Here is a 26,296-nt window from a genome sequence, read left to right as displayed (position 1 = left end):
TGGGCCACAGCAGTGCCATGGTTTCCTGCTTCATGGTGCTGGAGGTTGAACATTTGTTTGAGAAGTCACCCTTTAAGTGTTCAACAGCATACACGTCCTCTGCCACTGGCATCCACTTACATCTTACAAGGCTAAGGTGGAGTAGCTCACTAAGGTTTGTTTTTACTACAGGTCTTGATACCCAGTTAGCGATTCAATCCTTGTTTTTACACTGAAAACAACTCACATACTACATGCTAATAGTTCATCTTTGAGCTCTACTGAAGCAATGCACACACACATAAATAGTGATAGTTGACGCTGGATGGTCAGCTGGGCTTTGAGAAAGTGTTAGGCAATAACACATTACTTTGTAACTTAGTAAAAGCCAGTAAAAGCTTTTTGCAGTAACAGTGTAAGGGATTGCATTATCAAATTCAGTAATTAGGTTACTAATCTCAGTAACGCTCTGTTACTTTGACAACCAATACATGTTGTGACTGGCTTGCTAATGTTAGCCACTAGCAAGGCTACATACAGGAATCAGCTGGTTTAGTTCAGATTTGGAGGCTGTGAGAACAAATCAGCTTCACTGAGAGGATGAGACTTCATGCAGTCACTGGGGCTAACGTTAAGCTTGCTGTTGATGGTCAGTAAATACCTCCAAACAAGGCTGGCTGCTTGTTAAACCACAATGTCTCTTTTTACATTTCCTACACACGTTAAAGAAGATGGAACAAGTAGCTCTGAAGTTGTTTAAAAGGCACTTTTGACAGAGCTTGGCTGAGAGAGTTAATTAACAAATAAAGTAATCAATTACTTTTTCTGTTGAGTAATTAGTAAAGTAATGTCATTGCTTTGTTAAATCATTACATTTTTCAGGTAATTTGCTTAACACTGGTTGCAAAACTCCAAGAGAATTATGATGATGTGAAAACTCTGATCTGTGTTTAAATTAACCAGGGATTACTAGTGCATTTTTCACATATGAATTTGGCCCATACATATCTGAAAATAAAAATGTTTGTGTTCTTTACACCCTATGTTTAGATGTCACATCTATGTCAGATGTAAGAAATCTAAATTGCATCACATTCATCACAGTGTAAATGTAGCTTAACATATCTTTGTTAAATAAATAATTCAGAGGTGACACAACAGTGACAAAGGTGAAACCTACAGCAATAACCTCCAAAGAAATAGACAGGCAAATGACTCAGATCATGATACATTGTAAGAGTGAAAATCGCTGTTATGAATAATCTGCTCACCAGCTTTCGTCAACTCACATTTTGCAAAATTCAGATTGGGAATGCAACCCTGCAAGAAACAGAACAATAGATTGATATCATCCAAGTGCATTTCACGATCATCCACTATTAACAGCACCTGACCTGATGGTTGCACATCAGTGCACTGCAGACTGACTGAGGTTACAAACAGAGATGGTAGAAGCTAAAGGTGTTAAAGACACTTGCTGACAATCTTCAGGCATATCTGATTTGATGACACAACAGACACATCCTACCCCTATCATTTCTACACCCCAGAGGTCAGGTTTGGTAACAGTGTTTGCCTTTCTATGATCAATACAGAAACAAGGTGTTCCATGAGGCTGAGTAAACATGGTGAGCATCATGAACTTGAGCTGGGAGCAGCAGGGCTATGCAGTGGATTTACTCCATAGGCATGCTGCTACATAGGAGGCCTAGCACGTCATGACATGTCATGTTGCACAACAGTGGATTTGGGAGGGGCTTCCAAGAATATTGTACAGAAGTTATCATTAGGTCTTTTTCACAGCAGACATTTGGCTTGTCATAGCAGGAAAAGCAGAGGTGTAATTATTAACATTAATGGCTTTGTTCCATTAAGTTTCCCAGTGAGCTTTTGTAGTGAACCAGCATAAGTGATAATTCCAATTTGACTGGAGCGAGACATTAAAGCTATAGTGCCACTGCTACCCTGAAGGATGATACAAATGATTCGATTAATGCTCATTAATCTAGCACAACCAAGTCACCTGGATCATAAAATGCTCCATTGCAACCTAGCACACAGCATAAGCATCTTGATATTACATGTCAGCAGTGGTGTGTGGACTCTCTGCAGGGCAGGGGTCAAAATAAGGCTTTCAAATGTCCTGTTAGGGCACTGATAGGGCACCTGGTTAAATTTGACTCTTGGGTGATACAGTAAGTTCTGGAGAGCAGGTTTTACCAAACATCTAAGAACTGCACTTGAAATCCCCCTCCAGACATGCTTGAATATTAATTTGTGTTTGATTCGTTTTATCCACAAAGAAGTTCAATTACCTGATTAAAAATTCTTCAAATTACAGTAAATCTACTTCTTCTCGCTTAATGAGTCAAACTGATTTTATCATCATTTCTTGTGCTGGCAAATATACTGTCAGTGGAGTAGAGGACTGTTAGTAATTAAATAGCAGTTACAGGTTCAATTATAGTTCTACTTAAAAAAATCCATCAACTCTCTGCAAGAGTTACAGTAGACCAACACTGTCTATAGGAATTCCAAATATAAAGTACTACATTTAATGTGCTTGAGTTGCTCAAAATTTCCAAATTGTGTTCATGTCATAGTCTGCATTGCCTCACGTGCAATTCAACCTTGTCTGCTCTCAATATCAAAGCTGCTGTTTCTCTTGTCAAACAGAAAAAAAAGAATTTTGTTTTTCATATCTGTCATTTTTGGCAGTAGACGACTATTTCACTTGTATTAAATGTTAATAATAATATTAATAATAATATTAAATGTATGTTACTCTGTACATGTTGCACATTGTGACTAAAACCCAAAGTACATGGCAAATGGACTGCATTTATATAACGACTTTAGTTTTCTGGACACTCAAAGCAATTTAAAATACATGTCAACATCCATGCATTCATACGCTTATAGAAGAAGCTGCCATGCAAGGTGGGTGTCAGCCACAGTCATCGTCATCAGGAGCTGACACCCAGGAATTGACCAAGACCAAATAAACGACCAGTGATTTGACAAAACTAGGCAAGATTTCCAATTGACCCAGTTTGAAATCAGGGAATGACGTCATGGAAGACCAAACTCACAGTCTGGAATCTGGATTAATGACCAAACTTTCCAGTAAGCCACACAAATCTCCAAAAGAGTGGTAACTGTGTCACATTTCACAGGAGCACACACAACAAAACAAGAAAATGGGAACATTTTTTCACGAAGTCTTGGAGTGCTGATTTCTGGAAGAATGTTTCAGAGATGCTGTCGGGCATATTGTCCAAACCAGTTCCTTAATCACTTTAAGTCCTGTTACTCAATGAAACTTAGAGCTCTGTGTTAAGCAGAAGTGTCTCGGCTAGCTAACCTTACAGCTGCCAAGCTACTCATATCCTGTAGATGGAAAGCTCCCCATTCTGTCAATATACAAAGACGGCTTCTTGACTTCATAGACATAGCAAGCATGGGCTGCTAACATGCACAATGCAAAAACAGAAAATATTTCATACTGGGAACAAGCTATTACTACTTTTAAGTCTTTAATGTAGTTGATCTGTTCATCCATAAGGTCCAGGGCAGGAGGGAGGGGTTGGTGGGACTGGGGGGTGATGGGGTTGCAAAAGAGATGCTCTTATTTCTTGATTTTTGTATGTTTGTTGATCTTATGCTGGTTAATGCCTAGATGTTTGTGATTACATTGTTCTTTAACCCCTTGTGTGCTGGTTCTCTGTGTCCTCTCTCTCTCTGGTGAACCTGCTGTGGTAGCTCTGTGTAATGGGCTGCAGGTGAGCTCCTCTGATTGGCTGAGTGAATGATTGTGTAGGTTGTTCCAGGGAGCTGATTGGCTCCAGCCTAAAAGCTAGTGGCTTAAAGGCCGGCTTCCAACAGCTGCTGCAGGCTCTCCTCTCTCCACTTTCGACCAGCCAACATGTTGTTGTGTGTAGAGTATTGTAAATAGGTCTGCAAATATATATATAATAGCCAAGGTTCTGTAGGGGTGGATAGCATTTTGGTTTAATCTCTTTTAGCAGTTGGAAGTTAGGTCAATGATTTATATTTTTGTTTCCTTCCATTTGAATAGGTATTTTTAGGTTGATTAGCTTTAGTTCCTTTTTGTTTGTTGTTTCGCTGTTAACCCACCCTGAAGGTTAAAGTATGGAATAAACATTTAAAGGGCTGCAAAATTCCTTGTTGTTGGTGGTTCTTGTTCGCTGAGAAGAGGGGAGTCTTATTTTCATGTTGTATTTTCATCTCAAACTTGTAACCCCAGCCCTACACAATTATACCTAAATGTCAATAAAAAACTGATAAAAACAAAAATGCCAAAATAAATTTGAGTGTGTAACATTGCTTTCATATGAGGCAATTAGGGCTCACTGAATGGTTTGATGAGTATGAAAATGCTGTGACTCACACTCTATGCTACAGCCCACAGTCAATAGATCTCAGCCTAACTGAACACCTTTTGATTTTGGATCAATGTGTTAGACAGCATCCTCCACCACCATCATCTAAACACTAAATGAGGAAAAATCTTTCACTAGAACGTCGTTTACCCCTCCAGTACATTTCCACACACTTGGAGAATCTACGGTATGACAAGGAGAGCTGAATTTGTTCTGTAGGCTCGTAGTGGAGCAACACTTCACTGCGACACTTTATGTTTTGTTGCAAGAAATAGCCTCCACGGGATTGAGCTGTGTCAAGATGAATGGCTTTCCAGCCCTTAAAGTCAATCCTGAACCTGCCAGTATGACAGATCCCCACTCTGCTCAGAGCACAGAGCATGTGATGTGTTTTCTTCAGCTTCCTCAGAGTTTAATAGTTGGCCACTAGATGGCACCAGTGCTTTTAGCTGGTGAGAAACTATCATTGACTCCTTTAAATCTTCATGTCGTAGACAGTATTGTGATTGGAAAAGCAAATGTGAGACCCTGAGGTTGCTGGTTCAAATCCTTTGACAGAATAGAACAGTATGGGATGCATCAATGAGAGGTCAATGGCTCAGTGTTTGTTTGAATGCAATTTTGAGGTTTATTTAATATCTAGTGCACTGTTATATCTGTTATTTCAAAAAGTGATGGAGGTAAACAAATCTTTATGTATAGAGAGATTAAAATATTAGTATTGTGACAAAATATCAGATGAAACACTTAATTTCCCCTTCAACTGCCATTCCATTCAGTTTAGTGTTAATGTTAGTGACTAGAAACAAGTCTAATGAAATTTCAGCTAAACCCAGAAATCCATTAACATGTGTCCTTAAACCCTCAATTTACACCATAGTCTAATACTGTTACTGTGCTTTTGTAAGCACATTTTTTTTGCAATAACTTCAATCTGAGTCATCCATGCAGGAAACCAAAGCAGCCCGAAAGGAAATCCTGGCTAATCTAATGTCTGTATCACATTTAAGCAAGAACCAAATACAATGCAAGTACAATACAATGGAAGTGCTCATTGGCACCATGTATATTTACACAATGATAATTCTGAATAATATATGATATAAGGTTCATTGGGATGTAACACTTTTTCGGAAAATTACAAGCAAATAATTTTCATCATTTGGATAGACCTCAAATCTGTGAAAGAAATGTCCTCTAAAAGTACAAACATATCCTGTAGTGAAAACAGCCACTGTCATCTGGGGTGTTATGATAACCAAGATATTTATAATTTTATCAGCATCAAATTAATACTTCATTGGAAGTAAAACATGAAAATGATTGTATAAACATACAGACGAACAAAAAACTTGGAGGCACAAGATTTTTTCCACAAAACAACAGTACAGAGAGGCAATAAACAAACATATTACATTAAATGTTTCCTGTTTGCATTATACTCTGATTCATATATATTATTTAACATGACAAAATGATAATTGATTGGATAGGTACAATATATCATTAAGGGCTAAAACAGTCCTATGTGCCTGTGAAATACATATGATCAACTTTCTTAATATTATTGATTTTTTATGTATTTATGTCTTTTTCTTTATGTAATTATTTAGATAATCATACAACTGAAATAATGATTATAATTTATATAAATATTGTGGAGTTCCTTCTTGATTTTTTAAATTTTAATTTAATTTAATTTTAACAGCAATTAAAGAAAAATGCTGAATTACTTTACCTAGGATAAGTGTGGACCAATAGGAAATGAGTGCGGTGCCATACGTCAGACGTAAGGGGCGTTCCTGAGACGCGTCGGCTCCTCAGTAGTAAGCGAAGTTGACTGTAGCGCTCGGTCTCCGCTGGAAGTGGCTCCCTGGTTCAGAGACAGTGCGGGCGGACAAGGGGGCGGACCGGCGAGAGGAAACTTGACAGAAAACAATAGCAGTCACTCCGCTGACACCCACATAACAATTATTAATTATTAGCGTTCATATTTCTAAAGGCAGGCAACTGTGCTCCTTGACAGAAGCGCAAGCGGTTGCGGCGGAGGCGCGCCCGGCGAAGGAATAACGTTAGCAGGAAAACGGAGAGAAAGGTGAGGTGAAGGCACGTTTGGGAAGAAGAGGAGGAGGGCAGTGAAAAGTAAGCGGACTCAGCCACAGGTAGGACTCGACCACGGGAGCCCTACGTTAGCTGTCGTGGCAGAAGATATCAAAGTGCAGGCGGGTCATGCGGATTTCTCCGGTCGCTGATCGGAGCGCCGCGTCGCAGCAGTAAAACGGAGGGCAAAGAGAAAAGAAGCAGAAAACAGAAGAACCACACCGCTTCTGCGCCGCTCTGTCAGTCCGTCCAAGCGGGCTCCAGGTCACAGGGAAGAGCCACCATGTCCCGGAGAAAGCAGAGCAAACCCCGGCAGATAAAGCGTAAGGAATTTACAAGTTCATGACTTATCTGTTGTTTTGTTGTTTTGTTGTTGTGAGTAACATGCGTGCTCTGGGAAGAAGCTGCGTGTTTTGTGCGGCGCTTCTGCTCAACTGTGCGTTCACCATAAAGTTAATAAGTAGTGTGAAAGCCAACTGTAACGTCTGGCTTTCTCGACAGTAGTTTTATTGCCGTGCTATTGGTATATATCGCCTAAAAACACAATCCAGACCCGCACAGAAGACTGAATGAGTTGCAAATTCGATAATATCAGCAAAGTGAAGTTAAACTGAGTTCAGTCACAGCGATGTATCTGAACTCAGCAGTTTCTCAGAATAACCGGGTGATGTACACTTTTTCTAAGACCGTTTTTTTTTTTTTAAATTAGGCCATCAACGCGCCAATTTGGCAGCCCCCCTATCTAGACTGTGAGATAATATAAAAAAAGTTTCCATTTATTACCTTGTGAAGAATGCTTTGTCCATTGGCAGCTAAAACTGTAGCCGTGGCTTCCTGTTTAATTCTGTTGTGGAAACGTCAGTGTTCTCTGAAAGGCCGATGTGAACAGAGATAAGGCAGCGATCCGATGTGAGCCCAGATAAAGATTAAAATTGGATCTTTTTTATTTGTTTTCTGTCTGAGGCAGCGCCGAGGCCGCCGTTGCATTTCCCCCCCTGGCTTTTCACTTCTCTTTTCCAGAGATGGGGCGTCAGATAGGCCTGCCTGGCTGATCTCTCCTCCTGATAGCTGCTTACAATTGGATCTTTTTTTCATCTATCCTTTTAACTCAATAATGCATCTTAGGGCCGCTTGAAAGGCCTTGTTCTTGGTCTGGTGCTTGGCTGGTCTCCGTGCTTGACGAGTTCTTCCTGTTTATAAAACCTGTGAAGGTTTATCGCTGGTGACTGATGTTCAAAGTTGATATAAAAGCATATTAATGATGTTGTGATTAACCTCCCCCTGTGCTTTGTGAAGCCCGTTTGCACTCTGAGCTGAGGAAGAGTCTCAGTCTGAACTTAATGTCATTATATTTGAGAGTTAAGATTAAGGGAAAAGTGTGCATGTATCTGTTTGGAAGCTGAAATGGAAACAATGACATCAGCAGGTCAGTTTATTTGGTGAGTTATCACACTGAGCAAATAATAATATCTTGTCATCAGTGACAGTTCACTGTGTTCCCACAGACCTGCTGTCTGAAGGCACCATTTGGAAGTTTAGACTGTATGATATCATAAAAAGAGTTTATATATATATGACTCCACATTACTGACCAGACAAACTTGCTGAAATAATCATCGTCTGGCGGCTTTATGTGCATCTTATCTGAAGATGTTTGAGTTAAATATTTAAAAGAATAAGGTAAATATACACTACAAATAAGCTGCATGGAAGTGCAGCTCATGATGAACTTTTTACTCTAAAGCAAACCCCAAGCGTTGTTTGTGTTGTGAAGAGGAAGAGGTCAAAGGGTGCAAGGTGGATTACATCATGTTGAAAGTTGCTCACTGGTTTCTATGCAGCCTGTAAATTAGAGCTGAACAGTTCATCATTTCCCTATCAACATCGCAGTTTGATAAAGGGTGATTTCCAAAGAGCCATCATTTTATTAACATATCTAATAAACAGCGTATCAAGCTGTAGGAAGTTGATATTGCCAACTGTAATGGCAACTGTCATTTGGACACTGAAACTGGAGCAGCGACATGAAATTCAGCTATCATTCATTTCATTATCTATACCTGTGCTTTCACTATTGTGATGTGTCAAAGTGTCCTCTGTAAAAATAGCCCATATGTTCTCTGTATGCAGGTGTTTTTACTATTTATACTTGACCTAAGATACCAAAGATACATCACTCTGTGAACTCTGTTGTTTGAAAAATAGAAAGTGATCCTTGTCTTTTTGCTGATCAAAAACAGCAACAGTGGGTTTTGCTCTAGAGAAAAGATCTAGGTGATCCCTTTATGCCAATTTCAGAAAGCTTGATAGCTGTTGAGTGTAAACGACTGAGTTGTCTAAGTCTCCTTTCAAACTTCCAAGTACAAGATATTGTTTCAGCCTTTCACCGTGAACCAGTCTGTCCTGCCACCCCTTGAAGCTAACATTAACATGAGTTTTAGCAGCCAAAGTGCTGTCAACAGTATAATTAGGGGTTGTCAGCAGATATCAAACATTGGCAGAAGAGAATTTAATTTAATTTAGTCATAAAACAACATATAAAACACTTGTTTAAACAAGCATAAAAGAGTCATTATCATACCTTGCCAACTATATAGCTGTTCTTAATAAGTATAAGGCCACTTTTGAATGTCTTGATCAAATTTGAATAGAACTGAGCAATATTAAGTATTCCATTAATTTAATAAATAACCACATTTTGAATCAAAATAGCAATATTGGCCAGATAAACCCAAACACAATGTGATATTTTCCCCAAGCCGTTCAGCCCTGCTGCAAACTGTTTGATCAGTAGCGCTAGCTAAATAACCTGTTAACAAACGTAATACTTGTGGCTGCTCTTTGCAGATGATGATGAGGTATTTGTTCTGGAGGATGTAGTGAAAGTTAATGTAAGCTGCTCACTTGCTACCACAGGATGCCACTTACAGTATAGCCCTGAATTCACTGACACCATGTATCTAACCCGCCACATAGCAAAGAAAAGGTCTACAGCCTGCAACCAAGCATGTCCGCAATTAAAAATTTCACTTGATGAGGTTGTCTTGTGTGCTACTGCAAGTTGTCTTTATAGTTAGTCACTTCCTGTTTTTTTCATATCTGTTTCCATAGAGAGGCCTATCAGCTGTGAACTCCCAGCAGGCACCTACAGTAAAGCCAGCAGCGAGGCCTGGAGATGTATTCCAGACCCCGAGGCTGATAAACCCAGGCTAGACTTGGCGTGTATTAGAGAGAGAGAGAGAGAGTGTGTACATGTGTGCGTCTCAGGGGTGTCATGGCCGTCTTTATCAGTGCTTCTGGTCCACCATGCTTCCCTGTGCACCAGGCCCCGGCTGCGGCCGAGGCCAGCCAGGCTCTCAGCCCCGTGACTCTCTTGTGATTTGGCAGACATTTTGATAGGAAAGAGTGAGGAGTGATAAGGACTTTGTTCGGCTGGGGTGTGTGTGTGGGGGTTCAGCAGTGGTGGGGGCTGCTGGTGCTACCACTACCACCACCACTACTACTATTACTACTGAAGCAGTGTGTCCATCATGTTGTTTTGAGCATGCTGTTCACTGTTACTGATATGACAAATTCCAGCTGGGTCACAGTGTTGTTGGGTCGAGTTTCATAATCACACTAATATACCTCTAACTTCCTTTCTGAAAACTATTCATACCACACATTGATGAAGTTTGATAGTGTAACATTACACTATTAAAGCTTAAGCTTGATGATGGTTGTTCAGTAGTTGTTTCCAGATACACTCATTTTTTGCTATGTTATCTGAACTTTCATAAAGTCTGTTGTGGGTTTAATCTAATGTTCCTGCAGGTGTTTCACAGTAAAATCTCTCTATAGGAATTTACTGTGAAGCAGCTACCAAAGCCTAAGACATACGTTAGTAAAAGGATGCGGACGCTTTGATGATTGACACATTGTTGCATTTGAATATGTGTCACCTGAAATCGTTTGAAGCATTATTGTGACTGGTAGTGAGTATGTACAACCATGCCAAGGTTGAAGGCAGGCTGTTTTGAATTATATTTGGCTGTTGGCCAAAGAGGAAACTGACTGGTTGTCAATATCTGATCAAAATCAAAATTCCGTGTGTCATTGCAAACAGACCTTGCCTTGTACCCCAGTGGGTGGCATTTGTAAAATGCATTGTCACTCTGATCTATTGCAGCCCTGTGGCCATATCAGTAAACTAGACTGTTATTGTTCTCTTCATGAATGCAAAATGCAGGAAACTAGCAGGCGGATGAACGGATAATCAGGACACCAAACATCTGCAAAGTAATGTGTGGAAGCATTTTGGATTTGAAAAAATCCTAGATAAAGTAATGCAACTGTAATGTTACCAGGCATGCACTGATCCACTATTGCCAGATGTGACCGATCCACATTAAATCCAATTTCTTTGTCATTGTCATTAGAAAATTCAGTGGGTTTTTTTTTTGGCCTCATGTTTCCTAATAATTCCAATGAGATCCACTCATGGAGGGATTTTAAATTTGGGAAAAAAGAGAGCACTGGTATTAGTTCAGGAATCATATCAGCAGGTACCCTGAGTCGAGTAATCCAAGTCGTGCATCTATGTTACCACGACAACAAATCTGAAGTCACTTATTAGCTTGTTATTCATTGAGGCAACATGAATGAGCGGAACAACGTCACTTCTGTGATGTATTTTTAAATTTACACTGCTTGGGTTCCGTTTGAATTCACTCATAGAATTCTCATTTGTTCCAGCTGTTTGAACCTCTTTGTGAAAGTGACAGCCTTATGAAGACGTGCAGGCTACAGTGATCGCTGTACTCCCAGGAACCTCCAGTACATTATCAAGGAAAATAATGTAATCAGGGCTGGGTATTGACCACAATGTCTCCATAACACCAAGTATTGGTACTGAAGGCTAGCATTGAAGGTCTTTCTATTTTTCACAAAGTTTGGCAAAGTTCTTATACAACTGCATATTTATATTTTACAAAGTAAGGTATATTAGTTTTTGGTATCTCTATCAAAACTCATGTCACCACTTTTATTATTATTGAACATTTTCAAACAGTACTCAGCCCCAGTGATGTGTCTTTAAGTGTGCAGCTCTAGAGGAGTGTAGCTTCCCCCCCCCCCCGACTCTCTGTCCTGACATAACTTTTGTTAAAACCACCAGAAAAGCAACAATTGACAACAACATCTACCCTCCCCCCCCCCCCACCACAACAGAGCAGAACATTAAGACAACATAGCACGGATATCTTTTTTCGTTTTTTCCCCCAACAACAATGGATTAAGTCCAAGGCTTTCTGGAGGCCCATAGTAGAGGAGGAGAAGGGGGTGTTTGTGTAGCAGATAGATATTTGTCTGTGTCTCTTTGTGCGTCATCCTCCCCAACGGTTGGTGATCTTTCAGCCTGATAAGGCTCCTCTCCTTGATGGGGAGATAGGAGGCAGGCAGGCAGGCAGCCCACTGAGGCTGGATCCCTGGGCTTATATTTTGGCGGTTGAGATGGGAGACGCGATAAAACTTGGCGGCGATTGCTGCGGCTGATATCGCAGAAAGCAAAAAAGAGAGAGAGAGAGAGAGAGAGAGAGAGATGGGAGGTAGGGCAGATGGAAGGAGAGATGGAGATTGGAGGGCACATTGTAATTACATCTGGCTGTTGCATGCCATTTTCCCCCAGTGTTGTCGCGTTGTTGTCGTCGGTTTTGTTTGTGATTGGCTGGGGGTGGATCTCCAGATAATTAAAAGAAGAGAAAAGCAGAGGGAGAGCTGGGGAAAAAAAAAGTGTGGTGATAAGAGAGAGGAGAAGTGGAGGTAGATAGAATGGAGGGAGGGGGCGGGGGGGGGGGGAGATAGAGAAAGAGTGAAAAAGTGTGCAGAATACATAGCTGGTAGATGAATGTGTTGTGGTGTGTTTTTAATGGCAGCCCCAGCCAGCTCTGCCGCTCCCCCCCCCTCCCCACCCCTCTGTGAAAGATGTTTGTGGCTGATAAGGAGGCCTGCTGATGGTAGATAGATAACAGCCGGCAGATCCACACTGCTGATTGGACCTCTGCATGTGTATGTGTGTGTGAGAGAGAAGGAGAGAGAGAAAAAAAAGCTCGATTCCTATGACATGAATGCAAGAGCTCAGAGGTCAGCATGAATAATATGCTGCCTCCCACAGCTTAAAGCAAACCAGGACGCCTGCAGAGGCCAGACAAGGAAAACACCACGCTGACCTCCTCCTCCTCCTCCTCCTCCTTTTCTTCTACTTCTTCTCTTTTTTTTTTCTTTCTATAACTTCTTTAAAGCTTATAGAAGAGGTGTTTTTTAGATTTTTTTAAAAATGACTGGAGATATGTTCCAGTTGAGTGTGTTGCAGCTGTGTGAAAGGAATGTGTTACTGTGTTGTTTTTTTTTTTTTTTTTTTTTTTTTTATCAGTAGTCTGACAAGGCCCGGGTCACGTGATTGTTTTATGGACGCACAATTGAGAGATTAATTCATTCTTTGTGAGCCAAAGTGAAATAAAAACATACAAGCAAATCTAAATTCCAAGCACACACACACACACACACACACACACACACACCCAGAAGACTCATGCAGCGCCTTGGTGGCTTTCCCTTGTGTTTTTTTTTTCTTCTTTGTTCTGCTTTTAGCTTGATGTGAACTTTCGATAAGCCGCGGGGCCTGATCTCCGGTGCAGATAGAGATCGCCAAGTGTGATTAGAGTTGTTATCAGGCTGGAGCAGGCAGGAGCCGAGGCTCCACCGCAATAACAACAGGCCCAGGCAAGAGCAGCCGGGGTCCGGACCCTGGCAATCAGTTCCAGCCCTAATGGGATTAATGTTGTTGTATAATTAGATGATAGGTGTGAATGCATTTCTTTTCTCCCTCAATCTTTTCTCACTCATTCAAACCCCCCCCCTCCCCCCTCCTTCCTCCCTCCTTCTCCTTCCCTCCCTCGTCTCTCCCCTCTCTCTCTCTCTCTCTCTCTCTCCTCCCTAACAAGCATTGTCATTGATTAATTTAATTAAAATTAATACCACATATTACTCATTCCAGATTCCGTGTAAGATAGCGCAGACATGTTGGGAAATTTTGCTGTTCATCGATGATTATCTCCAGGGTGATTTTTCTTTTTAAATATTCTTCTTCTGTTTTAAAGGCGTAAAACTTGAAGAGCGTACAGTAAGCGGGAGGGAGAGAAGAAGAAGAAGAAGAAGAAGAAAGTAGCAGCATCAGCAGGATGACTCGCACTGGCTTGATTCTACTGACAGATATTAAAGTCGCTAGATGGTGACTGATTGGGTATCGGTTGTCAACGATTCTCATGCACGCAATCAGATAGCTTGGGAGGAGCGCTACGTATGACTGCAACCACTTGTACCCACATATGCATGCACATGTAGTTTGTAAAGGGGAGGTAGACAAAATACTGTGAACACATAGAAACGAGAAGTAAGTCGTCACAGCTTCAAATCAGTCCTTATTGGGTTTCTGAAAGAAAGCCTCCAATGCTTTGTAGGGCGCAAAAAGCCGCATATGGACTTCCCATACTGGTTCAATAATGTCTGCCTCATGTGACCTAGTCTTTATTGAACTCTCCTCTTCTCAATTTTTGGAATTCTTTCAGAAGTTGCGCATAAAAGCAGCAATTTTCAGTCCCTTTTTCACAGTTTCTGATCAAGATACAATGGGTGTTTTCCTGTTTTCTTTCAGCTCTTGTTAAAGGTATTGGTCTCTATGCATGAATGTGTATGTGTTCACATTGTGTCTATCTGAGCAGCGTTGATGGAGAGAGTGTGTGTGTGTGTGTGTGTGTGTGTGTGTGTGTGTGTGTGTGTGTGTGTGTGTGTGTGTGTGTGTGTGTGTGTGTGTGTGTGTGTGTGTGTGTGTGTGTGTGTGTGTGTGCATGGTCAGATACACCAAAGGGGGAAGTTGGCAGGGTTACAGAGGAAACACCGTTTGTGCTCGGTGTGTGGATGAGTTATTACCCTTTCCTGCTATTTACCCAGGGGACGGCCTCATGGTGAATTATGGTTCCACAACTCAGCGCCGTTGTAAACGGTTTCACCCTTGACCTTGGCGCTGACGACTGCGTAGATGAGGGAGGAGAGAAAACATTGCTCCGACCAACAGTAGCATAATCTACGTCCAAAGTGTTTGCTCCAGTGGTAATTACCGCTCCGCCAGCTCTTCCCAGGGAATTTGCGAGGGCTTAACTCACAGCTGACGCGCTCTCTGTGAGAGACGGACGATGTTCAGCCTGAGAAACCAAGGAATCCAGGCGTTGTTCTCCGGCTGCTGTCCAATCCATGCATGAAAACATAGGTTTGAAGGCAGCTCAAAGGGTAGAGGCTAGCTCAGGATAGCTGTGGGCCATGTGGCTCTGATCTCTGGTCAGAATGACTCTGGACACTTGAAGGACAGAGTCATCATGTGGATATATCTGTGTATGTGTATGTGTGTGTGTGTGTGTGTGTGTGTGTGTGTGTGTGTGTATATGTATGAGAGAGAGAGAGAGAGAAAGAGACAGCCAGTGTTATGACAAGGCCCCCCCAGCGGCTGTGATAAGACAGACCATTTGCGCCTACTGTGCTGAGTGTTCTGTTCAGGGGTGTTAAGGCAACCTGGGCAAACAACACCACCTGACCTGCTTTTACAGCCACACACACACACACTAACACACACACACACACACACACTAACACACACACACACATAGCTCGAAGCTGCCAAGCTTGAATTCCCACATCACCAATACGAAAGCTAACAGTTAAGAGGTCAAAGGTCAAAGGTCACAGCAGCCTGACAAGATTGAAAAACACCCCACTGTCCCTAGACAGATCATGAAGTGCTTAATACACACATTCATACACAGTGACCTTTGACCCTCTGTGCACCTGCTCCCCGTTCAGTCAGCCAGTGAATGAACAAAAAGCCCCATCATGTCCTCATGCCTCTGTTGGGTGAAAACCTTGTATCTGTTAACCTTTAGCGTTTTCTGCTTCTTGAGTATTTTAAGCAACAAGGGAGTTCTTGGTAAACCACAGATTTGCATCGAAATCCTTCAACTGAAATGAAAATACCTGAAATGTTCATAGATGATCTGGTGGCAGTATGCATGAAGGAATTTGATCAACTCAGCTGTGAGAAGTCATATACTGTTTAACATATTGAAGATAATATGAACAAAGTTAGTTAGTTGTGTTTATGCACCCACATACCCACCAAGAGTTTCCCAAGCAACGACACAAAGGTCGACTAATGTTTCAGAACGCTGTTGATTTCCGATGATATTTGGATATTTGTTTTTTGTTTTTTTTGTATAGTTACAGTGGAAACACTGTGATGAATGTTCAGTATTAACTATAAACTTCTCTGTGATTTGAATTTTATCTGAACATCTCTGTGTTGCTGGCAAAATTAATTTGGTCAGCTGTTTAGCAAGCAAGAGAATTTTCCATCTTAAACTTGGTAGAAATAGTTATGGAAACATGTTTAGTGTACATACACGAGCAGATTATATTTAATCACCGGTGAAATTTCAAAATCACAATGACTCTTATTGAATTTGACTGCAGTTCTCAGTAGCTCTCAATATACATCCAAAGTGCAGATAACAAACGTACAGAGGCGTACAGATACAGACGCACAGCTAACAAAGATAACAAGCTAAACAAAGCAAACTTCGACATATAGCCACTATATAAAGATAAGAGCCGGACAACTTACTATATACAGGCACAGATTGGTACTACATGTGCAAGGTACAGTGCTACAGTGCTGGGATAAACAGTGTATTGTGTAAGTTACTTCTTAAATAAAGAAAAGGCCTATTATTTTTCAGACCACATATTGCAGATGTTTTAGCCAAAAGTAAAGGGATGATAATCACACTCTGGGGGGATGTGGGGGAAGTGCAAGTGTCTGACCCTCACAAAGCACATAATACACAAAGCGACTGGCAGATGGTGTTTTATGACGGCTGATAGTAATTCATTTCATACAAATCTACAAATACATTGTGTTTTGACATTTTTTTTTAACATTTAAAAGGCAAAATAATTGTCACCTTTCCTCAGGATTAGTTTTTTTTGGCAAGGATAAGAACAGTCTCAGAAAACACCGTTAGATGGTTGTGCTACACAAACATCCGAGCTAGGAAGGATAGAAGGAGAAGAGGTGATAAGGATGACTCGGCGTCCGAGACAATGTGAGCAGAAAGAGGAGATGCTGGAGGAGCCTCCTGGGAGCCACCTTAACAGAGGAGGTCTAGACCGGCGGCTCCTCTCTCGCTGTCTGTCTACACACACACACACGCACACACACACACACACACACAAACACACAATCTGCTTTCATAAAAATAGCAGTTCCTCTTAGATCAACATCTTTATGGATTTAGGATCCTCAGTTACACACAGTAAAATAACCATCATTTACTGTATCTTCTGTTCTTTCAAAACATATACTCCAGTCTGCTAATTAGCTCGCTTCCTCCTCTGGGTTGTGAAAATGCAACTATTTTTTTTTATCAGTCACAGACCACCGGAAGCTCAGCCAGTTGTTGCAGTTCCGTCTGGCTGCCAACAGAGGAGGATAAAAGTCATACAGAACTTGTTATCCTTTTAGAAATCAGAGTGTTGATCTATTCGAGTACATTTAGGAACGTATAGCTGACGAAGGCCGTGTCGTTAAGCGATGACTAACGTACGACGGCACTTTTTCTCTCTCTCTCTCTCTCTCCCCGTCTTTCAGTATCTCTCTCTCTCTCTCACGTCTCAGTGTGTACATTATGAGTCATGTGAGCCAGTAGTGTTGCAGTGATCCAGGCCTTTGGATTGCTTTGTGCTTGTGTAAACCGTGGTGCTCTGGCTCCCTGACTGATAAGTGAGCTGCCAATCAGCCCTGCTGTATGTGTGTTTATATGAGTGTGTGTGTGTGTGTGTGTGAGTGTGCGTGCTGGCCTTACAGTATGCTCATAGACTGTACAGGATATGCCACAGGTGGAGAGGAGAGAAGAATTCATTCTGTCCTTCAGTGTTCACTGTAAATATACAGTATGTGTATGTTTTATTGGAGAGCTGATGATTATATGATATCACTACCGTCATTATAGGTCACAGTGTTGCAGCAATGTGAAACTCAGTGTTGTGAGCGTGACATTCAAATGTAGCTTGTGAAGACCTATTAGAAGCAGAGAGCGCAGACTTGTTATTGTTGGTTAATCAGATCAATCTTGTGGTTGCAAGATAAATCTGAGGGGTCATAAGATGATAACCAGGATTGTGTTGTTTTTGTTTTTTCTTGTAGATGTTTTTTTATTTATTAAAAAATAGTTTTTTCTCTTCAGGCTTCTTCACTCGTTCACATGAAACATTCTTCTTTAAAGGGTCACAAGTAGGGCTGCACCTAACAATTATTTGATCTGCTTTATATGCTTGTTTTTGTCCTATAGATTGTCTAAGAGCTATCTGTCTTGTCTGTATGTGGTGCAGGCTCTGTTTGTATCTGCGTATTTTCACTGCTTTTATTGTTGTATTTTCGGTGCTTTTATTTTTTAACATTTGTGCTTTCAGCTTTTATTTTTTAACATTTGTGCTTTCAGCTATCGCCTGCCCAGGGACTACAGATGAAAATGAGCTTTTCTGGCTAACTCTGGTGTATTTTCAGAAATGTTATTAATATGCACTGTCCCTGTCAAAAAAAGTTATAAAATAAAAAAAATAAAAATTGAAGGTAATTTCACAGATTTTTCTATGGCTCCAGAGGAGCTTAGTGAAGTCTGACAAATTAACCCTGTATGAAGTCATGCTGATGTCAGCGGTGTTATTTTGGCTTTGTTATGGAGACTACAAATTTATAACCCTCGGTTTAACACTGCATAATAAAGTGTGGGTGGTGGAGACTGAATGACGTGTTTATTTACCAGGCGCTGGAATGTCTGATATGTGATTGGTTGCAAATGTAGGATCCAGTGTTTTTGGAGCGTCAGCCATGCTAGGGAGTAAAGTTTCAGTTCTGACCACTCCTTTTTTAAAAATCTGTCTCTTGTGAGTTCCCAAACTTTATGAATGAGTGCAATATTACTGGAGTACCCCTTTAAATATTTGATATTATATACATTTAGTTTCAGAGGCTTGTCCAACCTCACAAGATTAAATCTAGCTGGAAACATTTGAAGTAGTATAGTCAAATTTCAAAATAGTCAATATCACAGTACAAGATTGTGGGTATCAGCAATGAAAAGCTCTATATCAAACTCTTTTCAATAGAAATCATTCCATCCGATCTTTATATGTTTTGGTTAACACCGTTGGGGAAAAACACCTTTGTGCAACATCTTGACACATTGTTTCATCTTCTCTCTCGATAAAGACAGATAAAGCTTGAGCGATCCGTCCAACTAACTTAATGCAATCTTCCAGATTAATGAAGGCCTGCTGTAACATCATTTATTATGGGCGTGTTGATCTAATATAACTTAACAGCCCGGAGAGACAGGAAGTCAGACCGTAAACACTCCCCCCCAGCGTGTAGACGTGACAACAGGCTGCAACACGTTTTCACTGCCATATATTATGTTAAATAACTAAAGCTCCTATTGTTATTATGATTTCTGCTCTCTAAAGCATCACCCTGCCACCCTCCACCTCCAGCTATTCCACCGATTCATCCTTTCTTCTTTTTTTTCTCTCCCTTTTTAAATAATCACCTCTCCCTTTCCTCTCAAACCTTCAGTTTTTTTTTTAACTGCACTCTCTCTATCTCTACCCTTCCACCTCCACTTCTCTATCACCCTTTCTTTCATTCTATCTATCTACTCCCCCCCTCCCCACCTCCCTCCTCTCTCTCTCTCTCTCTCTCTCTCTCTCTCTGTCTCCAGCCAGACCCCTAGCCTTGGCGAACCAGGTCTTGGCGGTATGATAATGTGGAAAGTTGAACTGGCCCCATTACAGCGAGGCTGATGGTAGGGCCGATAAGGCCGTTGATAATGGGTGCAGATAGCGCTGACACAGCGGTCCAATAGCCTAGCCCTGCCCCCCCCCTCCCTCACCCCCTCACCCCTCCACCCCCCCACCCCCCATTATCATTCCTGCCCACCGATGGGCTCCCAGAACGCTATCTCCTCTCCATTTCCACTCCTGCGACAGATAAGAATGGAAATACTGACTTCATAGCTGACTGATTAAAGTGTCTGCCTTTCTTGATAATACACAGATAAATTATGTTTTTTTTCTTCTTCTTCTTCTTCTTCTTCTCTCCCTCTCTCTCTCTATCAAGAAAAGGGTGGGGCGCAACAGAAAGAAGAAAAACCCTCTCCTCTTTTCATTTCTCTTTTCTTTTGTGGAGTTTTTTTTTTTTTTTTTTGGAGGAGGAGGGAGATGAAGTGCGGAGAGGAAGGGGAGAGGGAGGGTGGGGGGGGGATTGAGAGATTCTGTAGTGGTCATACGATTGGAGGGAGTGTATGGAGATGTGTTATATTTGCAGATCCTATGGGCAGTGTATAGACGTGTGAAACCAGTGCGGCACAAAGATCATAGCAGAACAGCCATCAGTACCAGCCTGACTATAAAGAAAACTTGTATTACTGGCTTTTCGAGTCATTATAAAGGCAACACGAGTGGCTGGAGGAGGGGTGGGTGGGGTGGGGGGGGCAGAGAGACATAGAGATGGAGCGATAGAGAGAGAGTAGGGGCAGACAGGCCTATTTGCAGCCCAGTGAACTCCCACTGCAGCTACAGCCGTTTCCAGGTTGACTTTTTATCACTGATCGCTCCAGTTTGATACCAGGAAAGATCCCTGATGGATATGCTCCCTGCATCCAAATCCTCTAACCCATTTGCTTTTATCCCCCAACTCACCCCCCCCCACACACACACACACACACACAACACCAGCAACCTCTATCTCCCTCCCCTCTCTTATCTTTAGCTCTCCAGCTCTCTGTCTGTCCAACTGAACTTCTGTCCTCCTTCCTTCCTTCCTCCTCCTCCTCTCACCTCTTCCTCCCTCCTTTCCATCAGGAGAAATTCCCCCTCTGCAACGTCACTCCTCTTCTTCATACACGGTGACGGTGATGACGGCGTCTGTCCGTTCAAAGTTGTTGGATGTGAGTTTAGATGCATTGCAGCTACTTTTTTTCTGTTAATAATTTCAATGGAAATGTTACAAACAGACAACAAATAGCAGTAGTTAATCATAAACCCTTAACTCGACAGTCTTCCTCTCACTGGCCAATGGCACCAGTATGCCAGAGGTGGATGGTGTTTCTAGTCTTACTGGTGTTATGGGGACCCAGGTACTCATAACTCTCCTCAACTTTATATTTAAGCTACACAATGATCCACTCAGGCTTTTAAGCTTGGCTTTAAGGGTAAGGAGTGCTTATAGTGTGGAATCCTGAAAATGGTAACCAAGGGGTTAAATAAAACAAGTGTACAAGGTTTAAAGTTTGACTAACCTCTAAATGTGAAAAGTCCTATTAACTGTAGCGGCAGTCAGCTAGTCAAACTGCCATCTGCTCTCTATGCTGCTCATCAGCTACGTGCTCTTGTGTCCTGCGGATGCTTTGTAGCTAAAATCATCTATACGGTGACTCATAATGAAAGTAAAGCGTACTACTGCAACACTCGACTAATAACACGAACCCCTTGCAGAATAATAAAATCCTAGAATAACATCCTCACAAGCACAGGCCTCAAAATACAGCAGAGAGGTGAATGAACGTGTCTCTAACACAGCTTTTGAAAAGATCTCTTTTTTTTTTTTGCCTTTTATCATATAGTTTTCAGTAGAGGTTGACAGGAAATACGGGGAGACAGAAAGGTTCAAAAATGAAATGCCTGCAATAGTTGACCTCATAAACTGGCAAATGAATACGGCCATCAAAATCTCCAGGGAGTCCAAGGTGAGGTTTATAATGATATAAAAGCAGCCAATTACATTTGATGAGCTGGAAGCAATTCATTTTTTGGCATATTTGCTTGATAAATGATTTTTCAAAACAAGTGTATTGTGCTTTGATTGTTGAATACTACAGCTGAGCTACAGGATGTCAGTCAGTATTGGGGGTGTAAATGGATGTAAATTTAAAGAAATGAACCTTTATTTAAATCCCAGTTAAGGTCAGACACGTCTGTGCGGGGAGATCAGCACATACCAGCAACTTCCTCAAAATTCACAATCTTTGAGCCAAAGTTTAGTGCATTATCATCTCTCACATTTTTACCCATAATTCACTTTGATTGTAGTTGATTTTGTTATTTTTGATGCTTCCAAAAAAGCACAACAGCTGCGTCTATCATAATAAAACACATATAAATCTCACATTAAGGACATTTATTCATATATGGTGCTGGAACATGAGGGACGTACACCTGCCACTTTGCCATTTTACTCACCTCAACTTGTTTTCCCAACTTCAGATCAATTCGTCCTGACACAGCGGTGTTTTTCCACATGTATTATCAGTACGTTAACAGTCTGGTCAGCTTGTCATCCAGTCTACCAGCAGTGGTGTCAGTCAGTCATCCCTCCAGTGAGCCAGTCAGATGTTGTGTTCTCCAGCAGGGAGCAGCGGGATGGAACAACATGCGGTTTGTCCGGGCCACACTAGCTGACCTTGATAGATTAGACCCAGAGAGGCTTTTCTGTCTGACACACAGCAATGATAAGTCTGTGTGAAATAGTTTTTTCCTCTAGTCATAAATATGGCTGCGGTGTAGGCTAGGACAAGATCGTGTGTGTGTGTGTGTGTGTGTGTGTGTGTGTGTGTGTGTGTGTGTATGTGTCAGTCTGACTCTACCAACCAATCTTCCTGTCTGTGTCTGCTAATAAGCAACTCCCCTCCTACCTCACTAGATCAGCTATCTAAATATATTTTCTTTTCTAGCCCACAGTCTGCTCTGCTTATATGTAGCCATCTTTTCTCAACAGCGCGCACACACACTCCCGCTGCTGCTTTATACACATTAAGCAGAATGAGGATGCAGAAAATCAGCAAAAAGGTTAATTAGATACCAAAATCCTGACTTTACTTTTTAAGGGCAGCGCTCCTTTTTTGTCTTGTGAGTCCACAAAGAACAGGGAGTGGAAGGCTGAGAAAGAAAGAAAGAAAATAGAAGAAAAAAACGAAACTGTGATAAAAAGCCCAGATAAGAGAATGACTGTGTTGTGTAGGAGTTGATATCAATGTTATCTATCTGTCTTTTTTTCACTCTGCGAGCCCTTCTGTTGTTTTTTAGCCCTTATCTTGCTGCACCAAAATGCCAGGAACAAAAAGGGGAGAAAGAAAGAAATTACCGTGTGGATTATTCATGGGGGTTGCCTGATAAAATGTTGATGCTGAAATTAAGACCAATACATGGGTGTTTTTTTTTTTTTGATTCTGCAAGAGTATTTTCATTATGATATTTATGTTTTTCTGTAGGCTAATTTGTTTCGAAAGGTTTTTGCATTGTGTGCAAGCTGTGCGTTTATAATGTCTTGCTGTTGCTTGCTATTAGCAGATTAGACCTAATTTAACTCTTTGTGCCCTCCCTGACACCAATTCATTACATGCACACCCTCTGTCCCCACAAACACACACACACACACACACACACACACACACACACACACACACACACACATTCTGGTGGGTTCAGATAAGCTCAGTCCTCAATCTTTCGCTAATAGAGAGGCACAAACCAGCGGCAGACAGGTTTGAGTTTCCACAATGATGGGCCGAAACGTCGCCACCAGAATGGGCCTCTGTGATTGGCCACTTTGTGGCACGGAGCCGTCCGGTGGCGTCCCAACAGAAGACATGAAGACAGGCAGGTCAACAGCTTGACCCGACTTTACATCTGAATCCCTAATTGCTCCTGTGCTTAACACAATAGCTCTGAATTCCCAACTGACTCTCTCTCTCTCTCTCTCTCTCTCTGTGTGTGTGTGTGTGTGTACTCACCCAGTTGTACAATGGCAGTTCACACATCCTCCCATGGGTGTAGTGTTCAGTATAATTTAGCACAGTAAATCAAAGTGTTCCATTTTATTTATTTAATGTTGACCCAGGACAAATTTTATGTTAGTAATCCACCCCACCTATCAGACTGAATCACCAAGTGTAGCTACACTAAAAAAACTGTCCAATTTGTACTAACTGAGGCGCTGAGGAGTTAAAGGAATAGTTCAACATTTTAGGGAAATACACTTATCTGCTTTATTTTTGAGAGTGAAATGAGATGATCTATACCACTCTCATATCTCTGCATTAAATATGGAGCCATGAGGCACGTAGCTTAGCTTAGCATAAAGACTGGAAGCAAGGAGAAATGGCTAGTCTGGCTCTGTCCAAAGTCCTTTTGTTCAAACTGTACACAAACAGACATTTTTGGAAACGACAGTTTGTGGTTTTAGGGGGAGTTACCTGCTGAAACTATTTGTTGGTGATAAGCGTAGCCTATTTCCCAAACTACTCCTTTAATTATTTAGCCAAATTAAATCCTGGTGTTGGGTATGAACCACAGCAGAGCTGCAATTTTAGATTATTTTCTTTATTGATTGATCTATCCATTATTTTTTCAATTAATCGTTTAGTCCGTAAAATGTCAGAAAGTAGTGAAAAATGAAATCACTGTTTCCCACAGTGCAACGTCTGAACAAATGTTCAAATATTCAGTTGACTGTGATACACAACAGAGACAATAAGGACATGTTTGCTTGATGAATAACTTCAAGCCCCTATGAAATTAGCATCGGACATCCATTGTTTACTTCCTTTAAAGGTGAGGTGCATCTTCAGTAGTGACCTCATGCTGCACTTCAAGACTAAACTCTGTAAAGTCATCGCAGATCAGTCGTGTCCGTTACACACTGGATAGAGCCCTCACTGACATGTTTAATCAGAAAGCAGCTAGCTTCCATAATGTGAATTACAGACATTTTTTTCACTCTGATTTAAAACTTCTGCTCGTAGTTATTGTCTATACGATGCGATACAAGTGCAGTGTCCGCGATCAACTTCAGCTCTGTGTGACCAATATAAACATAGATACAGGGCCTGTTTAGCCTAGCTTAACACAAAGACCGGAAGCAGGATGAAACTGCTAGCCTAGCTCTGACAAAACTGAACAAAATACAGCTTCCAACTCTTCTAAAGCTGTGTGCAGAGCACCTCCTGCTACTGTGAGTATTACCAGAGATGCTCAGTTAGCATAATGAGAGAATTAGCAATAACAGTTCCAATGCAAAACTGCTTCCACAACTATAATGTCTTGTTTTTAAAATTTCTATCTCTTTATGTATGAAAGAAAAAGAACTGTGCATATACAGTAACAGCTTTGGAGTTGTTGGAAGGCATTTTGTTTTTCACTTTTAACCTAGCAAGGCTATCAACTAACAGTTCCCCACTGCTTCCTCTGTTTGTGCTAAGCTAGGCTTAACACATTGTGAATTTTCACAGTTGCAGCAGTTACCTCTCGCTGCCTTTTGGACCTGCCTGCTGAAACTTTACACCAAAAGTCATTGCTCATTTGCATGAGCAGTGCTTGATATTTTATAGTAATTTTATACAATAATAGCTCACCCTTTTTTATCATGATGGAGTACACCTGTAGAAATAGGCTGGAAAAATCCATAAATGAAATGAGAGAATACTGTAGGAAGATTAATGATATGAAATAAAGAATGATAAACCATTAATTGAATGTCTTTGGAATGATATTTTATTAGGGTATATTTCTTATTTTCTAAGGTTAGATTTTATGAGGTTATTTCCACTGAGATTAGGATCTCTTTTAGAAAAAGGGGTTTTATTAAGAGGTAAACTGTCTGTCCGGGCAGAGAGAGACAGAGTGTTAGAGAGCCAGTGAGTCTGAAACAGACACAGAGAGGGAGAGAAAGTGGTCCTTGTGTTTCACACTTGACCCTGTTTTTAACCGCAGGTCACCTGGCGCGCTACCTTCTGCCCCCCTCCCAACCCCTCATACTAGCTCAGGTTACCTCTAGTGTGTGTGTATACCTGTGTGGCGTTTAACCACCCCCTCATATATACACATGCACAGTTTAGCTTTTAGAACTAAATAACATTTTCTCCATTTAAATAATATTAAAATGGTAAATTATTTGCTCTTAATTAGTTTGAACTTGTGCTATGCAACCAAATAGTATTAACAACATTCCAAATTTGCGAGCCTATGTTTCCACAAATGATTGCGGAGGCAGGATAAGGACATATCGGACATCAGCTGTAATTTCCTCCAGCTCATCGCGGTTTCCTTGCCCTTACCTCTTTGTGCCTCTTTGCCCCCATCCCTCCACCTCCCCTTCTATCACCAGCGAGTCTTCTTGTCTGTGTATTAGTATTAGCAGCAGCAGCAGTGTCCCCTGAAGTAAAACAATCTGCTGTAATCTATCAGCGTGTTATCGGCCCTATCTGAGAGCTGAGAAAGCCGGGGCCGGGGCTGTGGCGCCGCTCTCCGGAGCTGATAAAGTTTCAGAGTTCAGCGATGATGAATGTTAAGAAACTACACCCTCGTTACCGACGATGTGGACTTGGCAAAGCAGAGCAATAGGGAGGGGCGCGTTGAGGTGGAAAATGGAGAAAAAGGGAAAAAGGAGGAGGGCGGCGACGGTGATGGGGAGACAGAGAGGAAAAAGAGGTCTTCTTGGCATCAGTCGTGGGTCGGGGGGTCAGGCCCTGGTGGGTGTTTCTTTTTTTTCAAACACACACACACCACGTCTATTCTTCTCTGGGTTTCTCTGTTCCTGGAACAGGGCTCACTTTCCTCTTTTTACCTCCTTGAATAGTTTGTGTGAATGTTATGATGTATTAACCTTTAGTTTTCACTCT

The 26,296-nt window shown here is 41.4% G+C and overlaps 1 protein-coding gene across 1 annotated transcript in view; it reads left to right on the top strand.

Moving 5' to 3' along the window:
• The first annotated feature begins 6,207 nt into the window (after positions 1–6,207).
• The window catches only part of zfpm1 (zinc finger protein, FOG family member 1), a 108,590-nt gene continuing 88,501 nt past the window's right edge, over positions 6,208–26,296 (top strand). The window contains exon 1 of the mRNA XM_067588728.1: positions 6,208–6,805. Coding sequence (XP_067444829.1) covers positions 6,766–6,805 — 40 coding nt within the window. The 5' untranslated portion in view covers positions 6,208–6,765. The remainder of the gene's footprint in view (positions 6,806–26,296) is intronic.

Source organism: Thunnus thynnus, chromosome 5 (assembly GCF_963924715.1).
Source record: "Thunnus thynnus chromosome 5, fThuThy2.1, whole genome shotgun sequence".
NCBI lineage: Eukaryota > Metazoa > Chordata > Actinopteri > Scombriformes > Scombridae > Thunnus > Thunnus thynnus.
The sequence above is the reverse complement of the archived record's forward strand: the minus strand, read 5'-3'. Positions and strand labels throughout refer to the sequence as shown.